At 36.2% G+C, this 19398-nt stretch overlaps 1 protein-coding gene across 10 annotated transcripts in view; it reads left to right on the top strand.

The window, feature by feature from the left end:
- Positions 1-19398, top strand: part of FAM184A (family with sequence similarity 184 member A) — a 77490-nt gene that overhangs the window by 32424 nt on the left and 25668 nt on the right. For 7 of the 10 annotated variants that reach the window (XR_008748036.1, XR_008748037.1, XR_008748035.1 and 4 more), the window contains exons 4-9: positions 1987-2168; positions 2829-3026; positions 6307-6429; positions 11194-11355; positions 13236-13357; positions 13551-13701. Coding sequence is in view for 7 of the 10 variants with exons in the window: in XM_055809898.1 (XP_055665873.1) it covers positions 1987-2168; positions 2829-3026; positions 6307-6429; positions 11194-11355; positions 13236-13357; positions 13551-13701 (938 nt within the window). In the remaining 3 variants the exon portion in view is untranslated. Of the gene's footprint in view, positions 1-1986; positions 2169-2828; positions 3027-6306; positions 6430-11193; positions 11356-13235; positions 13362-13550; positions 13702-19398 lie in introns of all 10 variants that reach the window. The other 3 variants (XM_055809895.1, XM_055809894.1, XM_055809891.1) reach the window with 1 other exon arrangement.

The following is a 19398-nucleotide window of genomic DNA, read 5'->3' as shown; positions in this document are numbered from 1 at the left end:
CAGCTCACACTTGGAAATCAAAAATCCTGCCTGAAAGAAACTAAATTCTTGTACTTAATTACCATACAAAATGCTTACTCATTGTATTGGAATTTGAGAACACTGTATTAAGTCTGTTAAGGAAAATTAACATTGTCTTCTATTTTTACTGAGTTTCAAACTTGAAACTGCTGCGTTTCATACCTTCTGTGTAGAGCATGAGGAATGGGAAACCTGTGTTGTGTGTTGGCATTGCTAGGACAAAAGCTCTAGATCAGTGTGTGCATCTGTGCTTACAATAAACTATGCGTGTGCATAATGCTTCCCGACAGATTTGAATTTCTAATTGTTCTCCTTGTGAGAACACACTAAAAACTGGGTTTGCAAATACATTTCTTAAATAGCTGAACTTTTGAAACAAGGTGTTTTTTGAAACATTATGGAGTTAAGCATACCAGTTATCTTAATTTTTTTTCCTCTTCAGTTTTCAGTTTTATCAAACAAAAATGCCCAAATCCAAATGATCCTTGAAATTATTCAGAGCTTAGCACAATTAGAGATTAGCATTTTCATAGACAATGCAAATCATTTTGGAGCTTTTTTAATCTTCAAATTCTATTATGTATCCCGCTGTCCTTCCCTTCACATCAGTGTTCACAGGCAACAAGGGCTAAAACAGTTTCCTTTTTTTTTTTTTTTTTTTTTTGGCACATGTTGCTTTAACCTCAGATGGAAATGAATCAGGAGGCTCAGTGGTTTTGTCTTGTAAGAAACAGTGACACAGTCCACTTTCTTAGCTTAGGAACTTAAATTGAAAAACAGTACTCCGTTAGTAAAACTCGTATCACTTTTGAAGGTTATAATAAAATGATAAGGAAAAAAGGTCTCACGAAGTTATGACTACAAAAATAATAAATTTATTCTCAGTAAACAATACAGTTTCTTATCTGGATGCTTTCTCTGTGTGAAAATGTTAAGGATCTCTGTATAATCCTTGAAATTCTGTTTAGTTACCACTTTGGTTTTTCAAATGGCATATTTCAAACATGTCTAGGTCATGCAATTTATGAAAGGGTTAATAAGGTGTTTCTATCAAAAGAATCCACTCCAACGTGATGCTTCTACAAACATGTTAAAGTAATGGGAGAATACTCCCTTTCTTGTTTTTTTCAGTTGAAGAGCCTTAGGAGCACCCTCTCAGTTGTTCAATTGAACAAACCTAGGCGCGTTCTCTTTTCCTAAGTAGCCATCTATCCTCTCCTAAGGCTCTCCAGAATAACAAGGGTTTCACTGCTTTGGTCAATTAGCTAGTGGTAGTATTTTCAGTAATACAGATATAAATTAAGAACAACAAGGACAAAAATTTCTTAAGTCATAAACTTTTTTCCACTGGTGATGTGAAGGACAGATGATTACACTGTCTAGCTTTGTAGATTTTTGGGTTTTTAAATATACATAAAGAAACTAAAAGGAAGCCTCTAACCTGCAAGGATTTAGATCCTACTTTACTATAGAGAGAATGAGTTCTGTTAAATCGTAGTCATCTCCCTATAGCAAAATAGTGTAATGCCATAAGTTTTACATAGCTTTAGCTGCTATACCTTGCGTGCTGGCTAAATTATGAAAGATGTCAATGTTCTGCTTTCTGTTGTGTAGTTTGCTATGGGGTAAAAATGTGCAGTTTTAGATGGAGTAAGTTCTTCAAGACGAACTGTCTATGTTCATACTATTGCCTACCTCCTGCTTTCTCTGGGAGTCAATATGCAACCTTGAACCAGAAAAACTGAAACTAAAGGAATCCCAGCACCAAGCGCTCTACTGTGGCTGGATATTTTACATTAAAACTAAAAAAAGGAGAGGAGGGGAAGTTAAGCTTTGCAGTGTATATAATGGAGATCCATATGAAAGCTTCCATAGAGTTGTACTTCTAGAAAACACTGAAGTGTGAATGTGTACTTCAATTACATGAAACCAATGTGGGGTTTTCAAGAGCTGTTTTGTTTTTAGGTCACATTGGAATGCTTCAAGCTACTCAAATGACTCAAGAAGTTACAATCAGAGATTTGGAATCAGAAAAGTCTAGATTAAAGGAAAAACTATCCCAGCTGGAAGAAGAAAGAAATTTATTACAAAGCAAAACACAGAGTCTGGATGAGCGACAAAGGCAGCAAATTCTGGCCTTGGAAAAGGTTAAACAGCTTATTTGCTTTAGTTGTATCAAAAAAAAGACCTCAGATTCTCAGGAAAAAGTGATTGTTTTAATTTTTGTTTGATATGACTGGACTAGTACCAGCAGTAGTATGTTCCAAATATATCTCACGTAGCACCATAGAATGACTAATGTAGAATGTAAAGTGAGAGTAGAGGGAAGTCAGATTAGATGCTGTTCAGACTGCTTGGGATATATTTTAGCAATTTCACTTTAATTTATGACCTTGTGTGTAGATGCCTAGTACCTAAAGTATCTCAGTAAGGAGAAATGTGAAATGGTTAAAGAACAACTTTAAAAAAAAATTTCTCTGAAAATGTGCTGGACGTGTTTGAAAATACTGAACTGAAATTTTCTATAGGCTTTGACTTTGGTACCTGACTGCTGTTTCCCCAGATTAAATAGAGCAAAAAAATAGATTTTATAAGGATATATTGCTTTGCATGGATATACTGAAACTATGGTTTTGGTTATTGAACGACTTAGTGCTCAGTGTTTGCTCAATTTTTTTTTTATATGGAGGCTAATTTTTGTGCATTTGTCATCAGTAATGTTTTTGGGGTTTTTCTTATTCCTACTGTTCAGATAGTATTTTTTTACCATTTCATAGATTTTTTTTTTATTTTTCTGTCATTTATAGAAAGTAAATGAAGCGAGGGAGACGCAACGTGAATATTATGAGAAGGAGCTGGTAAAATTGCAAGCAAGATTAGAAGGAGAGGCTGCGCAGTTAAAGGAGGCTCATTCCAAGACCTTAGAAGAATTGGCATGGAAGCACCACACTGCAATTGAGGCTGCGCACAGTAATGCTAATAAGGATAAGAAAAAACTGCAGATGGTAGGTTTGTGTTTTCCTATTAATCAAGTATATTACAAAAAGCAAATGTTACAGTTTGAACGTTGTAGTGCGTGGTTTTGTTGCATGGCAAGTTTTATTTGGAGTTACCTGCAGATCTGCTGGACCTCTCTGAAGAAACTACTCAGTCTTTATTAAAATAATACATATCTTGCAAGAAAAAGAAAAAAAAAAAAAGAGCATTTGTACTGTCACTTCTCTGCATACAGAAGAGAAATTCTCAAACTACTTTCTTTTTGAGCATAGTAGGTATGTTTTCACGGGTTTTGTGACCCATATTCAGAAGGGTTGGTATATCACTCAAGATCAGTTCTTCTGAAGGAAATGAAAGATTATGTTACTCTAATATTTAAAATTTTCATAAACAGTCCAGAAGTACATTAAGATACTATATTAGTACCTGACTGAATGTACACTCAGAGGAAGAAAACAGCTGTTCATAACTTACATCATAGAATTATGCTTGCTGTATATTGACTATCTGTTTATCTTTAACTGGAATCCTGAAACTGAAAGGCTTTTTTGGTTCACAAAATTGTCCTTTTCTTTGTTGGGGTAAATGACAGGACCAATTCTGAATTATTATTTCCTAATCTGATGTATGTACATTATACATATTTTTTTACCTGATAGAGTAAATATGGGATAAATATTAATTATTTAATTTAAGGCTTTGTTATGCTTCTCTGGTGTGTTCACAGGAAACACACCAAGAAACACAGCTGTAGTTAGTGATGTGTATCTTATATCTTTTTTTTAAAAAATCAGTATATTACTAGTGTGTTGCTCTGTAGTTTTATTTTGAATAAATCCCAAAGATTTTTTCATGCCTCCCAACAACGAAAGTAGTTCTCTGAGATATATGTGCATCTGATCTTTCAGGCGTACTTTCTTTGTACCTTTAACGTGCCTATTATTAAAACAAGGTCTCCTAAGGGTTTCTGGGAATATTTTTCTTTTACTCCAGTAAGATGTGGGGTCCTTTCTGTTTTCTGTTTATTAAAATCATGTAGAGAATAAAACAAAGGGTATCAGGAAAAATTTGTCTTTAAAACATTAAATTTATTAAAATAGGGAACACCTTTATAAATATGAGAAATCTGAAGCTTGATTTTAGGAAGGGAAAACCCAACTATGAAAAGATATCAGGGTCAAGATCTCGGTAAATCTTAATCAGTGTATCGTCTCCTGTCAAACCTGTCTCACTAAGCACATGTTGTGCTGTTTGATTATTTCTTCCTTCAACTCTTCTCCACATTTGAGACTGAGTAATTCAATTTAGTATGAGGAAGAAGCCAGGTACAAGGAGTCTTGTAATAGAGGACGTGAGGACTTAGTGGGATGGGAAGACTTGAAAGCCATCTAGGGTTTGAAAGGCTTTGAAAAAAATGGAACAGAAGAGAATTCTAAAAGTGAGAATAGGAGTCAAGAAATAGCTTCAATACATCTCTTTGCTTCAGTTTTTCCATCTAGAAAATGAGCTGTAAAAATGGCATCAGTTCATATGAGGCTTGTGAAAATAGTTGCTAATAATTTTGCAGCACTGCACAGCTGTAATGAATGACAAGTATCATAGAAGAACTAATTACTCAGTTATCAGAATAGAGTCTGAATAGCACTAGTGAAATTTTGCAGACAGCAGATTTCACAGTGTGAACAAGAAAAATTGAGCAAGTCTCTATTAGCAAATGTCATCTGTCCCACCTGGTGGTGGATCTGGGCCCCCTGAAGAAAACATGCACTTGATGAGTTACACTTTCAGTAATACCTGGCTATACAATGTAACCCTGTTTTGTCACTGTTCAACTTCTACCACAAAGAGACTGTTTGTACACAATCTCTCTGCACACACAGCAGTTTAGATGCAAATTATTTATTGCCTATTGCACACCCTAATGGAGTGCTAGAACTAACCAGCTACTAATGTGCTTACCACCCCCAGCAAAACACCTGGGGAGTCCCTGCTTTTGGATGAGGAAGGGTTGGCCTCCATTGCATCTTTGAATGAGCTGCATGACACCAAGTTGCTGTCTTGCAGATCCCTGGTTTTCCTTAGAGTTTTATATTCTTCATGACAGTCTTTGCTCTTAAATTCTTGAGTATTGAGTCTCCCTGTCTGCAAAATCCTACCAACGCCTGCAGTTGGATGTTTTGTTTCATGCATGGCTCTGGTCTATGTGTTTTTATAGCTGTTTCTGAGGTATTACTGATTTTCTCAAATCCGAGCCCAGGGCTACGCAGAGGTGCTGAATTGATGCCAAGACTCGCATTGCAGCTGAACTCCTAAGAAGGGCTTAATAAAGGAGCCTCTGTAGCTGCATAAGAAGACCTTGAAGTCTCATATAATGTGGCTCTGGAGCACCTTGCTTTGCAACTTGAATTTTCTTCGAGAAGGCTTTGTGGTGTAATAAATTATATTAGTCTATTCACTGAAATATAAATAAAACTCTTAATTTTAACATGTTTCATGTTAAGTATTTTGTGACAGAAATTCTTCTTCTGAAAATATATTCTGAATATTAATGTATAAGCTGAAGCATAAATCTGTAGTTTTCCTTAAAAGAAAAATGTTTCTAACAAATACATATACAACACAGGCTCATGTAGCAGAAATAAAATTCATCCAAGAGGGGAGTTTTCAGAATTTGGCTATTACTCCACAGAGACTGAAATGAAAACAGAGATATTTCTTTCTTCATATAGTTGAAGACTAATTGTTGTTTTTCTTTCAGTTCTACATAAATTTTGTAGAAAGGGTGTGGAGCTTTTTTGTTTGTTTTAACAGCCTGAAAAACTTCACAAATCTCAGTCTGGATTTTAAGATTTGCTATTTTCTGTGAGGATTTTGTGTAGGAGATAACTGGGTAAAAGGCTGAAGGATAAGCATATTATTAGCATCATTTTATAAAAAGTGAATTTCTGCATTCTGTCAGCTCAGATTGAAAAACTGTGAAAGTAGATATAGTTTTAATGATTTTGATAATTAAGTGCAAAGTGAAACAAGACAAACAGGACTTTATTCTCATTTACTAGATTTTGTGATTAATCAGGGATGTTAGATTAGATAAACTAGGAAAAAATAAGATGTCTGTTGTAAAAGGAAATAAATGTTGTTGTTTTAACACTTTATCAAAAGGATAATTCTTGGTTGAGATCAGGAATATTTATGTCAGGAGGAATAACTTTCATGTGGTACACCTGTACTTTGTGATGAATGTATGGCAAGTATACAATATTTTTTTTCATCCTTGTTTCTGCGTAGGAGTTGGAGCAGCAGTTTGAGAAGGAGAAACTGCATTTAGAGGACGATAAGAATCAGCTCCGACAGCAGCTGGAAAACCTGAAGGAAGAGCTAACAACAAAACTGACTTCTGCCAATCAGGAGGTAAGGGCTAACTTTAATTGTATCGGCTAATGGTTCTGTGTACTAAACTGCATTTCATCAGTAATGATCTTGTGCTTTGTACAGAGCTAGGGCTACACTGTTTGGTCTGTTTAATACCTTATTTCTTTTTAAAGTTGAGTATTCTTCAAATGTGGTAAGCTACTTGACTGCTTCTAAGCAATGATTTTTTTGTCCTTTACAAAATAAACTAATTTTTTTATTAAATTAAAAACAAAATTAAAATAATTAAAATTAACAAAGCAAAAGATATGGATGTACAAAACAATCGATGTAAAAAGCTTTTTTTGTTTCAACTCTGCTTATCTTCTCATTAGGTAGACAGACCTCTACACAAAATATATCAGGAGACAGAGAGAAAACTAACTATTTAAACCCATTATTTGGTTAAAATTAACATACTGTAAATTCTGGTCAGCTTCCTGACTTACAGATGATCTTCGTATATTTCCATCAAAAGATGACATGAAATATTTATAGTAAGACCTAAATCATTTGCAATGTTTTGATATATGCAATTAAGTTAAATCTTGTATCTCAATACAGCTTTAACTTTTTCAGTTTGAAATCACCACCTTTTCATAATACAATATTTTAACATTAGAAATAGATTCTACTGATATCAGAAATGATGTGAATAAGCTGTAAATAATATGGTCAAGTTTGTATTCATAAACCAATATTCATTTTAATGCATAAATAAGCTTGTAATTGTATAGCGACAAAGGGGTTAAAATGTCTGAAAGATCATATAGACTGTTCTGGCAAGAAAGTTGCAAATCTTTGAAAGGGGAGCTGTCCTCCTTATCTGCAAAGCAAGCTGCCCTACCAAGGAGATAACGGGACAGCAGGATGGCCTTGAGTAAAATTAACAAGGAGTATTGTAAAAACCCTGGGAAAGATTTCTACAGGTCTGCCAACTCACACTTTTGAGAACTAAGGTGAAAAATACACCATGAGGCCTCCCATAGACCACTGCCCACATTCTAAAGACCCCGGCCCACAATTTTTGGAAGAATCTGCGCAAGCGTGAAAGACTGATAAGCTAATTAGCATACGAAGCGAGGGTAGGCGGGTTCAGGTGATGAATATGTATAGGCGTTAATGGAATATTCATTGTTTCATTATATAAATAGAAGATAATCTGCCCCTCTGGGTGTGTACGATTGGTGGAAGGATCCCCCGTACACCCGGCGCCGACAATATAGAATACTTAATCACTAAGAAATTCTGAAGACGTTCTTTGAAACAGAAACAATGATAAATCATTTTCTGGAAATTTTGCCTTGTTTCCAGAAAAGTATGAATCGGATTCATTGTTTAAGCTATACATACGATTTCACTGTGTGCTTTAAGACAGATTTAAGCATGAATTTAAGCAGGTTTTTTGCAGTGGTACTTTTCATTACAGTTTCCTATACTGTAAAAGTTCTGGAGATGGCAGGTGTCTGTCTAATTCTGGTGGCTTGCAAATTGTACAAATGTTAAACTTGCTTTAGAACAAACCTGCTCATTATTAATAAATGAGAAAGATTGCCCTTCTGAAAGTGAAAATTTAATTATTGTTATATTAAAGTATATATTTGTGTTAATGTTGTATATCTTGATATATCGATATATATCAGTGTATTACTTTAATAATATGCATAACATAATATTTAAGATTTTAATAGAATATTATATTCTAAAATATATATTCTGAAAGTATATCTTAGTTTAGTTTCAATATGTTTATGCTTTCATAGTAGTACCTGTGGCAAATGAAGAGACAGGATGCTGTTTGATACAAACAAATGTCGATTTATTGTACAGAAGCACGAGTTTATATATACTTTCAGAAGCTGCGCGTTTTAAACAGTTGGTTCTTTAAGCTAAGCATTGCATACTAGGCAATCCCCGGTTGGTGGTTAACTACCATCAATTAACAGCAAGGTGTTACCTCTCCTTGGTGCCATCCATCCCCCACTCCCCTATGCTCTCTCAGCATGACTCATCGTGTTAATTGTTGTGTCTATTCACACTCCTTGTCCTCCCAGGGTTCGTGACCTACAAAAGAGCACATTCCCCTCAGCTAACTGATTGTCACGCATGGTCCTAATTTCCAGCCCGCTCCTGCAGTACCTACCAGTAGATAGATAGATATGCTAGAGAATATATACTACCAGAGTAGCTCTTTAGAGCGCCTTTAGAGCTCAGCATCAGTCACAAGTGCCTGTTGAACAGGAGACTGTACTTCTTTCTGATAGTTGTGAGTGCCTTTGTCGGTACTTCTGACTTCGGAGAAGGTGCAAATGGAAGGTGGTAGTGCTCTTGTTCTTTTAACAGTATGTTTGCTTACATTCAAGTTGGAGCAAATATGATGTATTTGCTATATATGTGAAGAAAATCATACACAGGTTTATTTTTCAGTTCAAATTTACAGAAAGTTTAGTTATTTCTTTTTAGCTTTGACTTCTCTGTTGTATGTTAACTTTCCTTCTTGCTGGATTAGATCTGAGAGCAGTGCTTTTGTTCTATAGTCATTCAACACTGTAGGCTTTAATTTAGTTAATCTTTATTAACTTTTCTTGAAATTCATGAGTAATAAACTTGCTTCTTCTGTGAAGGAAGTAACCTCAAATGTTTTACAAATGAGTCTTCATTATCTAACTGTCCAGGCTTGGAAAATTAATCAGCACACAGAATTAAAGAGAATGGAGGCTTAGTTAAGGAATAGGTAACTAACAAACTAAAACAGGGAGTTAAGGCCACCTCCTATTTCATATTTGAGCTTGGATGCATTCTTATGCCGGCATAAACTTAATGCAGTATATCTTGCATATTGAGAGAATGAGATAAAGCGTTCGGGCAATAAGTTCAGAGTGGTCTGTAAATCCACTCTATGTAGTACAGAGACAATATGATTTATTTATTACTATGTTTATCTTAAGCACGTGAGAAAGTGCTTCACTTTGCAGCTATAGCTTGCCCTTGGATCTCTACTGGCAATAGTTTCTCAATGCCTTCACTGACCTGGAAGAAACTCTCCTGTGGAATGTCTGGCACATCTTTAGCTTAGCTTTTACGTTTCTACTGCTGTTTCCTTTTTTTTTTGTTTGTGTTGTTTTGTTACAGATGTCATTTAACAGTAGCCATATATTTATTACTTTCTGCAGATGTTAGCTTAGCTCTAGCTTCCCTGCTGAGAAAGCTGCTTTTGAACCTATGCCATCCTCTTTGCTTTTTGACAGGCTTTTTGACAGCGATTATCTTAGCTAAAGGATGAGGAAAATTCAAGCCTCATTAGGCTGGCTTCTAGTACCAAGCTATTTAAGAACAGTGTAATCTTCAATACTTGCCGGAGATTTTCTTTTTTGAGCGTTTAGGTTAAGTCAAGATACTAACTTTCTCGCATGTATCTCGGGGAGAGGCTGGCTGTTACTCTAGGGATTTGCTTCCTTTCACTGTAGACCAGTCAAGACCTCTTAGAAAGACTGTTTGTGTCAGTTGACAGAGTATTCTAAGGACAAGCCATCTCCATGCAAAGGATTTCTGATGATATTACTAAGGATCATTTTAAACAGCCTCCAGCATTGCTTTTTCATCAGTAGGATAGACCTAAGCCCTATGAGTGGCATTCCTGCATGTTTCCTTATCCTTTAGATGTACAGAACTGATTTTCACGTTTCATGCAAGTGGTGTAGGCAATTTTTCATGTGGGGATTCTGCTTCAGGTAGTGCTTTGTAGGGAATTACTAGCTGTCTGTATGTAAAGGAGCACATGGATGAGCACTCAAGGTGACATTAATTTTCTCTGAGATCTGTCGTGCCAAAGAAATTTGGGATCCCTTGCTGAGAGGAAAGGAGTCCCTCTTTAAATACTTCATGAGTTGCATACAGAGGGAGATAGCTCTGGGAGGGGTGTGCATGTGTGGGTGTATGCATGCCTGTGTGCGCTATAAACAGTATTAACATATAATTATACTAACAAACACAAAACGTAGTTATAACTGTTACCTCTTCATACCTGCAAACCAAAGTTAGTCTTTTCTTGGGCCGCGTGTCCTGTTGCGAATGAATTTATCTCAACATACAAAGGCGGTGGCATAGACTACTACTGCAAAAACTCCAGTTCCCATTAGCTCCTGTTCTGTGGTCTCCCTTGCCTCCCATTATTCTGGTTTTTTCCAGTCTCCATATTTAAAAAGTTTTTCCTTTCCTGTAGCTGGTGAACAATGACCAATTTCTAATCTTTTTTAGTTGAAGCAAAGTAGTATGGTATCATTGTTTTAGGTGGGGAGGTGAAGCACACACAGACAGAAAAAAGTATATTGTTACATAGCATTTAAAATATCTCATTATACTCTACAGATATTAGTTTGAGCTTTAAATGGGCTAATTTATGGACAGGCAGCAATCTGAAAACAGGAACATATACACTAGCATGTTAATCCATTAGATTGGAGGTTATATATTTTGAAATAGCAGTTCATGTTATTTTAATTTGCATAAAAAAGCTTTCTCACAGTAAAGTTACATGTAATTTTAGAACTTTTATGTAATCTCTTTTCTTGCAAAATGCTTCAAACATAGGCTGGTTATTTTTTTTACTTGTAAATATCCTTTAATTGAATCTATCTTTGATATTATAAAATTAAAGAAACTTGTCTAGACTGGAATTTAAAAAACAGTGGAAGAAAATGAAACCAGGATGACTTGCCTGCCATTACTAATAATTGTGGAAATCACAACTTTTTTTCATCACAGGTGTCTCGTCTGCAAGACTTAGTACGAAAAAGTGAACAAGGCCTTGGTACTGCAGAAGGACATATCTCCAGTCTTCAGGAAGCTCAGGAAATACTCCAGAAAGAACTAGAATTAACTAGAGCAAGATTGCGAGAGACCACAGATTCATTGTATAGTGTTGAGGTAACCATAATGTTGGAGAATAAATTGCACAAAGTACAGTCAAATTACTTTTTTAAAAATGGCAGGAAGTATTATAGTGGATGCGTTACTGCAGGAGCTTCATATGGCTACATTAAAAAAGAGGCTTATCTTTTTTTTTTTTTTTTTTTAAGCAGAGAGAAGAAAACTGGGAAAATAGGATGAGTTGGTTTGGGGTAGTTTGTTTTCTTTATGGGTTTTTTTGGTTTGTTGTTTTAGGGTGGGGTTTTGTTGTTTTCAGATCACTTAGTATTTAGTGGTATTGCTGCAAGCACATCTTTCTGTGGTTAATATAAATTGTAGCTGCCAAAGTGTGTCTGTAGAAAACATACCCAGGTTGGATTTTTCAGAATCTTAACAGAATTTCATGAGAACGTAGAAAGGGTGTGTGTTATGCCAGTGCTAGTCCAGACAGTTTCATATCTTGGTGCAAAACAAGATCCAAAGCTTACTAGCTCTAGAATTCATCGAAACCTTTTTTCATGCATGCATACTATGTTTTTCTCAAATAATGGACACAATCTTCATTTCAGGCTTAAATTTAGAATTTTGGAAGATGCCTGAGAATAGTTTAAAAATATGCTATGATATCTTGAAAGACGGCAGATTGTCATCTGGAAAATGTGCCCACTTTATACAACTGAACAGATTAATTTGCCTAAGCACAAATGTATTGCTGTTTTAGGTGGATTAGATAGAACTGGAACTGTCAATCTGTCCACTTATTTTGACAGACTCATTGACCTTAATACTAAGTGTAGCTTTTCCTCCTTCTCTTCTCAGTAAACAATGTGCATTTACAAGATCACAGCAATATTTGAAGTAGAGCAGCTAATATTAGAAAAAAGTATTCCCAGAATGTTTTCATGCTGGTGTTATTTTCTTAACAAAACCACTTTGAAACAAGATACCAGGTTGGGTTTGTCTTCTAATTTCTGTCAGCTATGGTCATTAGAGGTGCATCCTATTTACAGTTTAGAATTTCCTCTGTTTTTTTAAAAATTTCTCAAAGTGTCCTTATGAACTACTGCCTTCTTCTCTCTTCACCTATTATAACATTTAAATGTTCATATATAGAAGGTTAGTGGCAATAACATTTATCTTTACAGATTTTGAACTGTTAATGAAAAAATGCTACATAAAAATTCTCATTTTAAAAACTCCTAATTAAATTTAGATGGCCATGTTTGCTTCTCATGAATGAAGCAAGCACTGCTGAAAAATATGAACGTAAGTATGATTTCTAGTTGGTACCTAATACTATTCTAGTGTGGTAAAACTTGAATAGAAATCAATAGGCATGTTAAACGTTCTTTTCTGTGTTCAGACTGTGAAAGCCTGTTTCTAGCAGGTTTGTCCAGTCAAGAAACAGAAAGAAGAGACATGAACTTAATATCAAATCCAGACAGCTCAAACTTTGAAATGTGAATACTGGCTATTTACTGCTTTCCAAAAAAAAAAAAAAAAAAAAAATCCAAAACATGCTTGACAAGATCCTAAGCAACTTGCTGTAATTATGAAGTCAATCCTGCAGTGAACAGGACTGGAAGACTTTTTGAGGTTCTTTCCAATATAAATTATTCTGTGATTCAGTGTAACAGTATTTGAAAAGATTATTTCCAGAATGATTTATTGGAAAGTTGCAGTTCAAATTTTTACAGGAATGCAGAATTCTGTTCAAGAAATATCAGCAGGTGTATAGGCATTAATTGTATGTGATTAGGAATTACACATTGAAAAAGTTATAGTTAAAGTTTTATGAGCCAATTGTAACTGACATCTTTATTATAAATACACTCATTTAAGGTTTGAAATACTTTTTTGCTGCTGATCAGTCTCTACTGTGAAGTTTGTGTTTGCAGGGAGAACTAGATCAGGAGAGACAACAACACGAGGCAATGATTGCTGCCATGAGAGAAGAGGAAAAATTCAAAGTTGACAGAATGGCTCGTGACTTGGAAATAAAATGGACAGAAAATCTTCGGCAAGTATTAAATTTTTACTTTGTTTCTTATTAAAGAATAAAAGAATGTGTTACATGCAAATGTAATAGCAAATGAAATTTAAAGCAAAGTTTTCTGTTACTTAAGCTTTTCCCATTATTACTGGTTTCTTAATTCTTTTTCATTTCTTGCACAAGGTCCACTGCATTTCAGTTTTTTGACCTTTGCCTTTAGACAGGAGTGCAATAAGCTTCGTGAAGAGTTGAGGCTGCAGCATGAAGAGGATAAGAAGGCAGCCATGACTCAGCTGTTGCAGCTGAAAGAACGTGAAAAAAATGCAGCAAGGGATGGATGGCAAAAAAAAGTTGAAGATCTGTTAGACCAGGTAACTATGGTCTCTTTGAGAACTGGAAAGCCACTACAATTTAGTTGCTTTTGGTTTATTACCAATTAACTACAAGAAATTGTGACATCAGTCTTTGAAATGAAATTTGTTATCATAATGCTTTTTAAACCTAATCATTATCAAACTTTTTAAGTCATATATGAAGATTCCTTAAAATTATATGAATGCCCTTCTTTACACTAAATATGCATAAAACTTTCTACAGTTCTTTGAGGGTGAGTGGGAAGATGTTGACAGTTTGACCTCTTCACTGTAAGATTTTTTTTTTATTTTCTGTCTGCTTACTTATTCTATTGTAAATATTTACCAGTGCTAATTGTTTGGACTTGGAGGTATCCCTTATCTTTACAATAACAATACTATACAAGTTACTAAAAAGTCAATGTCCCTCTGTTTCTACACGTTTATTACAGCTATGTCTTCTCTTCAGTGATCTTGAACATTATTTTGGGACAATTTTTTACATATACTGAGTTTTTAAATTGCAACTCGTATTTATAAACTCAGTTATGTTAGATAATTAACAGAAAATACTTGCTTTGTACTTTTTCCAAACCATAAGTGCTATAGAACTGATTTTATTGACTACGGTTTGAAAGAATGGCTGGTAATGAACCAAATACATTTTGAAGTAAGAGAAAGAGATTTTAGAACTCATTAAATGACTGTGATTTCAGGATGTTATTGTGGGATGTCTTTTAATTTGCTGTCTAATTTGAGAAGTCAAATAACTGAACATACACTTGATTATACAGTTTCTTATAGGAACACATAACTATTTTGCTGACAAGGGAATTTAAGCTTGTGAAATCTTGTGGCTTAAGCTCATAAAAGCTGGAGGTCTTCAAAGTTCTTGGTCTGTTACCTTTTACAACATGAATGTAATAAGACTTGGACTCATTTAATTTTAAGTTTCACTTACTGCCTTTACTCAAGCTTAATTTACTTTCTTTACTTCTACCTATAAATATAGTTTTCTCTAAGAAAGTACAGTTCGAAAGGGTTATGTTAAACTTTCCATAGTCCTAACATAATTTTCAAATACTTATGTCTCCCTTTTAAAAAGTACTGTAATCAATCTCACCTACAGTTTCAGAATGGAAAATTAGTATGTTGCAAATGAACAATTTTTTTTTCTGCATGTGGAAGAAATTTTGGAGTTAGAATGCTAACTGTAATAAAGATTTTACTAGAGAACTTTCACACATAGAAAATGGTCTGCATATGCAAATGGGGGGGTGGGGTGGTGGGGATTCCACTCCTTTTCCTGTATTGACGTGCTGCACCATTTCATAACAGCATGTGCACTTAGAGGACTAACAAGATACTAAACCCTGGGAGCCTTCACTTTTTTTTTATCAGCTGTTGCTTTTCCATAGTAGTGTATGAGTTGGATAGGTATTTCATAAAGATCAAAGTTATTATTGGTGGTAAGGTGTTAAGCTTTCATCTGTAATAATCTACATTTTATCCTTTACACCTGGAGAGAGAATTCCAGGCGATAGTGTACACTATGAGTAACTTTAACTCCTAGAGAAATGGATTTGTAGTAAGTTTCTCCTGACTGCAGTACACAAAGCATAGCCTGTGAGAGTTGCACTGAGCTTAATCATAGAATCACAGGCTTACTTGGGTTGGAAGAGACCTCAGGAAATCACCTAGTGCAACCTCCTGCTCAGATCAGCCAACACTGAGTTGGAACCAGTTTGCTTAGGGCTTTGCGCAGTCAGGTCTTGAATAGCCTCCAAGGCTGAAGATTCTACAGCCTCTCAGAATAATCTCTTCAAGTGCTTAATTATCCTCATAGTGAGTTTTTCATTCTTTATATTTAGACAGAACCTCCTCTTGTTTTAGTTTATAATCACTGTGTCTCACAGTGCACCACTGTAACGAGGCTGGGTCCACTATCTCTGTAATCACCTCATAGGTACTGGAAAGCTACTAAGTCCTGCAAAACCTTCTCTTCTTTAGACTGAACAAACCTAATTTCCTCAGGATGTATGTCCCCATCCCAGCCATCTTAGTGGGAGCTCTCCACTGAACCTGTTCAAGTTTATCAATGTTTGTCTTGTACTGGGACAGCCAAAGCTGAACAAACTGGAGGAGGTGGCAGAACATGCCCTCCAGCTGTTGTGCAACAAGTGCCAAGTCAAAGGGACTGATCCCCTCTCTCAAACCACTGGTTGTTCCTACAGCCCAGTGTGTGCTGGCAGTCACTGCTGCCAAGCCACGCTGCTGATTCATGTTTGGCCTACAGTTAACCAGGTTATACAAAGCAGACCTGTAACCCAGTATGAACCAGTGCAGGGGTTTAGTCCATCCATGCAAAGGACTTTGCATTTGTCCTTGTTGAATTTTTTGAGGTTCTTATTGGCCCATACCTAAAACCTACGTAGGTCCCTCTGGATGGCAGCCCTACCTTTCAGTGTATCGTGTCCCCTCCACTGTCCATGCTCCACCTTCTACTCCTCCCAGTTTGGTGTCATCCACAAACTCCATAAGGGTACTACTGTTTCCTCGTCCAGACCATTGATAAGGTACTGAAATGAAAAGGTCCTGGAACAGACACCTTAGGAATTTGTAAAAAGCTTTTGGGTAGAGTGAACCATTAACTGCTTCCATTTCAGCCTGATGATCTGGCCAGTTTTCATCTATCTGGTAGCCCACTCATCTGAATTGTTATGCAACCAGATACAAGGATGTTAAAAAATCTTGCTGAATTCAAGGTTGCAAACATCCACTGATCTCCCCTCTTTCACAGGTCTAGTCATTTCATCACAGAAGAAAATGAAAGATAGTATTTTCATTATGGAATAGAGTAGAAGATTTTTGGTATGTCTCATAATGCAGATTACTGTACACTTTGGTTGTATTGGTCTGGAATGATGCTGTTCTGAGTGGAAACTGCATCGGGCCTACTTTAACCTATAGGAACTACTGCAATAAACCTAGCTATGCTTGGCAATCTGTAAATGTGCAATAAAACTCTCTATCCCAGAGGGTTCACAATCTAAACAGACTGGAGATAGCGACAAAAGTGAGATTCTTCTGCTGTTGGAGATATAGATATATAAATGTAGTTACTGGCATTGGGAAGAATTCAAATTTCAGTTCATGAAAAGGATGTCTGTTCATACATGTCTTTTCAGCTACACGGAACTAGAACAGTCTGAGATACTGCAGTAGGGCTGTAAAATTGTGAATCTGTTACACCTGGCCCCAGCCTTCATTAGTAGGAAGATGCATTTAAAACTCATTTGAAAGGCATGAAGTCTTTCTTCATGCAATTAGGAAGAGCACAGACATGTATTTCCTTTGTGTAATTCTGATTTTTACACATGAAACATTGCTCTGATCTGTACTAACAGTACTATACAGTGATTTATCGAAATAATACAAGACCATACAATGCTAAATCATTTGTAAGCTCCTAACTTGACAGAAAACGTGGCATGCATATGCCCTTTTTGTTGAGTAAGTGTCTAGAGCTTCACCGTTTAGTTGTATAGATGCTTATCAGAAGGGTTGAATTCAGAAATGAAATGTTCATCACATCAATAAGGGTACATAATTTTCTAATATGTATTGATGCATCTCAGATTTGACTTAAAAACAAGTTACAAAAAGGTGTAGCACCTAACTTGATGTGTAGGAATCGTTAAAGTAAGCAAAGCATTGAAAAAAACAGATTTCAATGAATGGAGAGAAGTGATACGATATAGTTAAACTGCAGCCAAATACAACATAGAGCATGCCTATCTTGGAATGATGACTGGTGCTGGAAAAATATTGCTAAAAATAAAATTAAATATTCAATCAAATTTATGCTAATAAACTGTACTAAGCTGATTTGTTGGTTTTTTGAAGTATGTTATACTAATCTAAATTTCTGCCTTCTACTAGTTGTTGTACATTTGATAGGTGAGATCTAGCCCTTGCATAAAGCAAGGTAATAGTTTTGGTTTTATACCAGTAATGCTAAGTGGTTGCTCATAGAATGCATGTTAGGTTTATTGTTGTTGTAACAGTTTAGCTTTGTTATGAGCAAAATAATTGTGTTGAGAGAAAATGCTATTCAGCTGATTAAATGGTCAAACGCATTCTTGCTGGTTGCAAAGCATCACTTACCATCTCCGGTTAAATGTGGTTGGTAAATTAACTAGACCAAGTGTGTAGCTCTTATCTCTGATATGAGAAATTATTCTAGAAGATATAAAAAAAAAAGTGCTTTTCCTTTTTTCCTGTAAATTGTACTAAGTACTTCTACATCAATCCCTGTGAGAGTTTCTTTATGAAAAATGTAGTGAAGTCAGACGTGTGAGCTCTTTTCCATTTCTCTTAGCTGTGTAATGGGCTTCTGATGCTTTTCTTAAAACATTTTACCACTGAGGCGGCTTCAGCCATTGATGAAATAGCAGGAATTTTCTTTTTTAAAGCATAAGCATGTTCTCTTCTGCCTTTGTAGAAATGTTAGTAGTAAGTAGTACAGTGAGAATGGATAAAACCATACTACATACACTTTGGTAGCTGTTTGGTTTTCCTGTGGGAAAGAATCTTTTTTTTTTTTTTGAAAAAACCCCAAAAAACCCCAACAAAACCAAAAAAAAAAAACCAACCACCAAACATTGTAGAAGTTTCCTATTCAGAGTTTTTCTATGATGGTGTGCTTCTTTTTAAACTGTCAAAGTAAGCATGAGAAACTGATTTGTATCAAAACGTAAATATTTTCTTCTGATGTAGATGGCATTCAAATTGTGGTTTTCAGAAAATGTCAAGCTCAGTCTTTAAAATCCTGACTGCTTAGTGTACTCTTGCTCATGAAGTGGAGCGTTGTAGAAAAGCCACAGAGCTCCTGTGCACGCCTGTGAGCGGCTGCTGACCAGGCTTCTCCCAGAGGGCAGGTCCTGCTCCCTCCTTACCTGCCTGCTTGGAGGTGCGTGTCACAGAGCTGACGTGCATCCACGTTAGCACAATTGGGAAACGCTACTTTCTTGTCCCAGCATAAGGATTACTAGCCTGTCCCATAGCTTGGGTAATCCTTGCTTTAGAAGATTTGCTGTTCAATGAATGCTGGAAACTTCTACAAGAAATAACCTCCACGTACCCTCTATCAGTTTCCTGAAAGAAGGGAGATGAACTTTCAGCACAGAATCGTTTTAATCTGCTTCCTGGCACTTGATACTGCCCTGACCACACTTGATAAAGGCTTGCCTGTCAAAAGGAGGAGGTAAACTTCAAGCAGGTCCCCCCTCAGTTCTCTGGTCCTGCTTGTATTCAGCAGTATCAGCACGGCTCCCGTGCCATCTAGCGGGCCAGGTTTAAAAAGCACTCGGTAAGCTAGAGTGCCGAAATCTGAAAGAATGACAAGAAAAATCATACCACAGAGGGAGCAAAGAGCAGAGGACAACTGGAATGCAGTTCAGGGTAAGGTTTTATCCTGTATTTGTTGGTTTTGCAAAGGAGCGCCACTTTCTGCAGCTCTTGGAAACTCCTGGAGGTGACTACGGCTCTCGGAACTGTGGTCTTCGTGGGGCTGTGCCCCAGGTCCCGCCGCCCCCCCAGGGAGTCAGGGGCGCTTGGGGAGTTTCTGCCTACATCCAGTGTCCGTATATATCCTGCCACTCACCACAGATCTGGAAGAATCAATACACCTTTATTCCAAGTGGGAAACTTTAA

The sequence above is a fragment of the Falco peregrinus genome, chromosome 7 (genome assembly GCF_023634155.1).
Source record: "Falco peregrinus isolate bFalPer1 chromosome 7, bFalPer1.pri, whole genome shotgun sequence".
In the NCBI taxonomy this organism is placed as follows: domain Eukaryota; kingdom Metazoa; phylum Chordata; class Aves; order Falconiformes; family Falconidae; genus Falco; species Falco peregrinus.
This window is presented reverse-complemented; position numbering and strand designations above follow the sequence as displayed.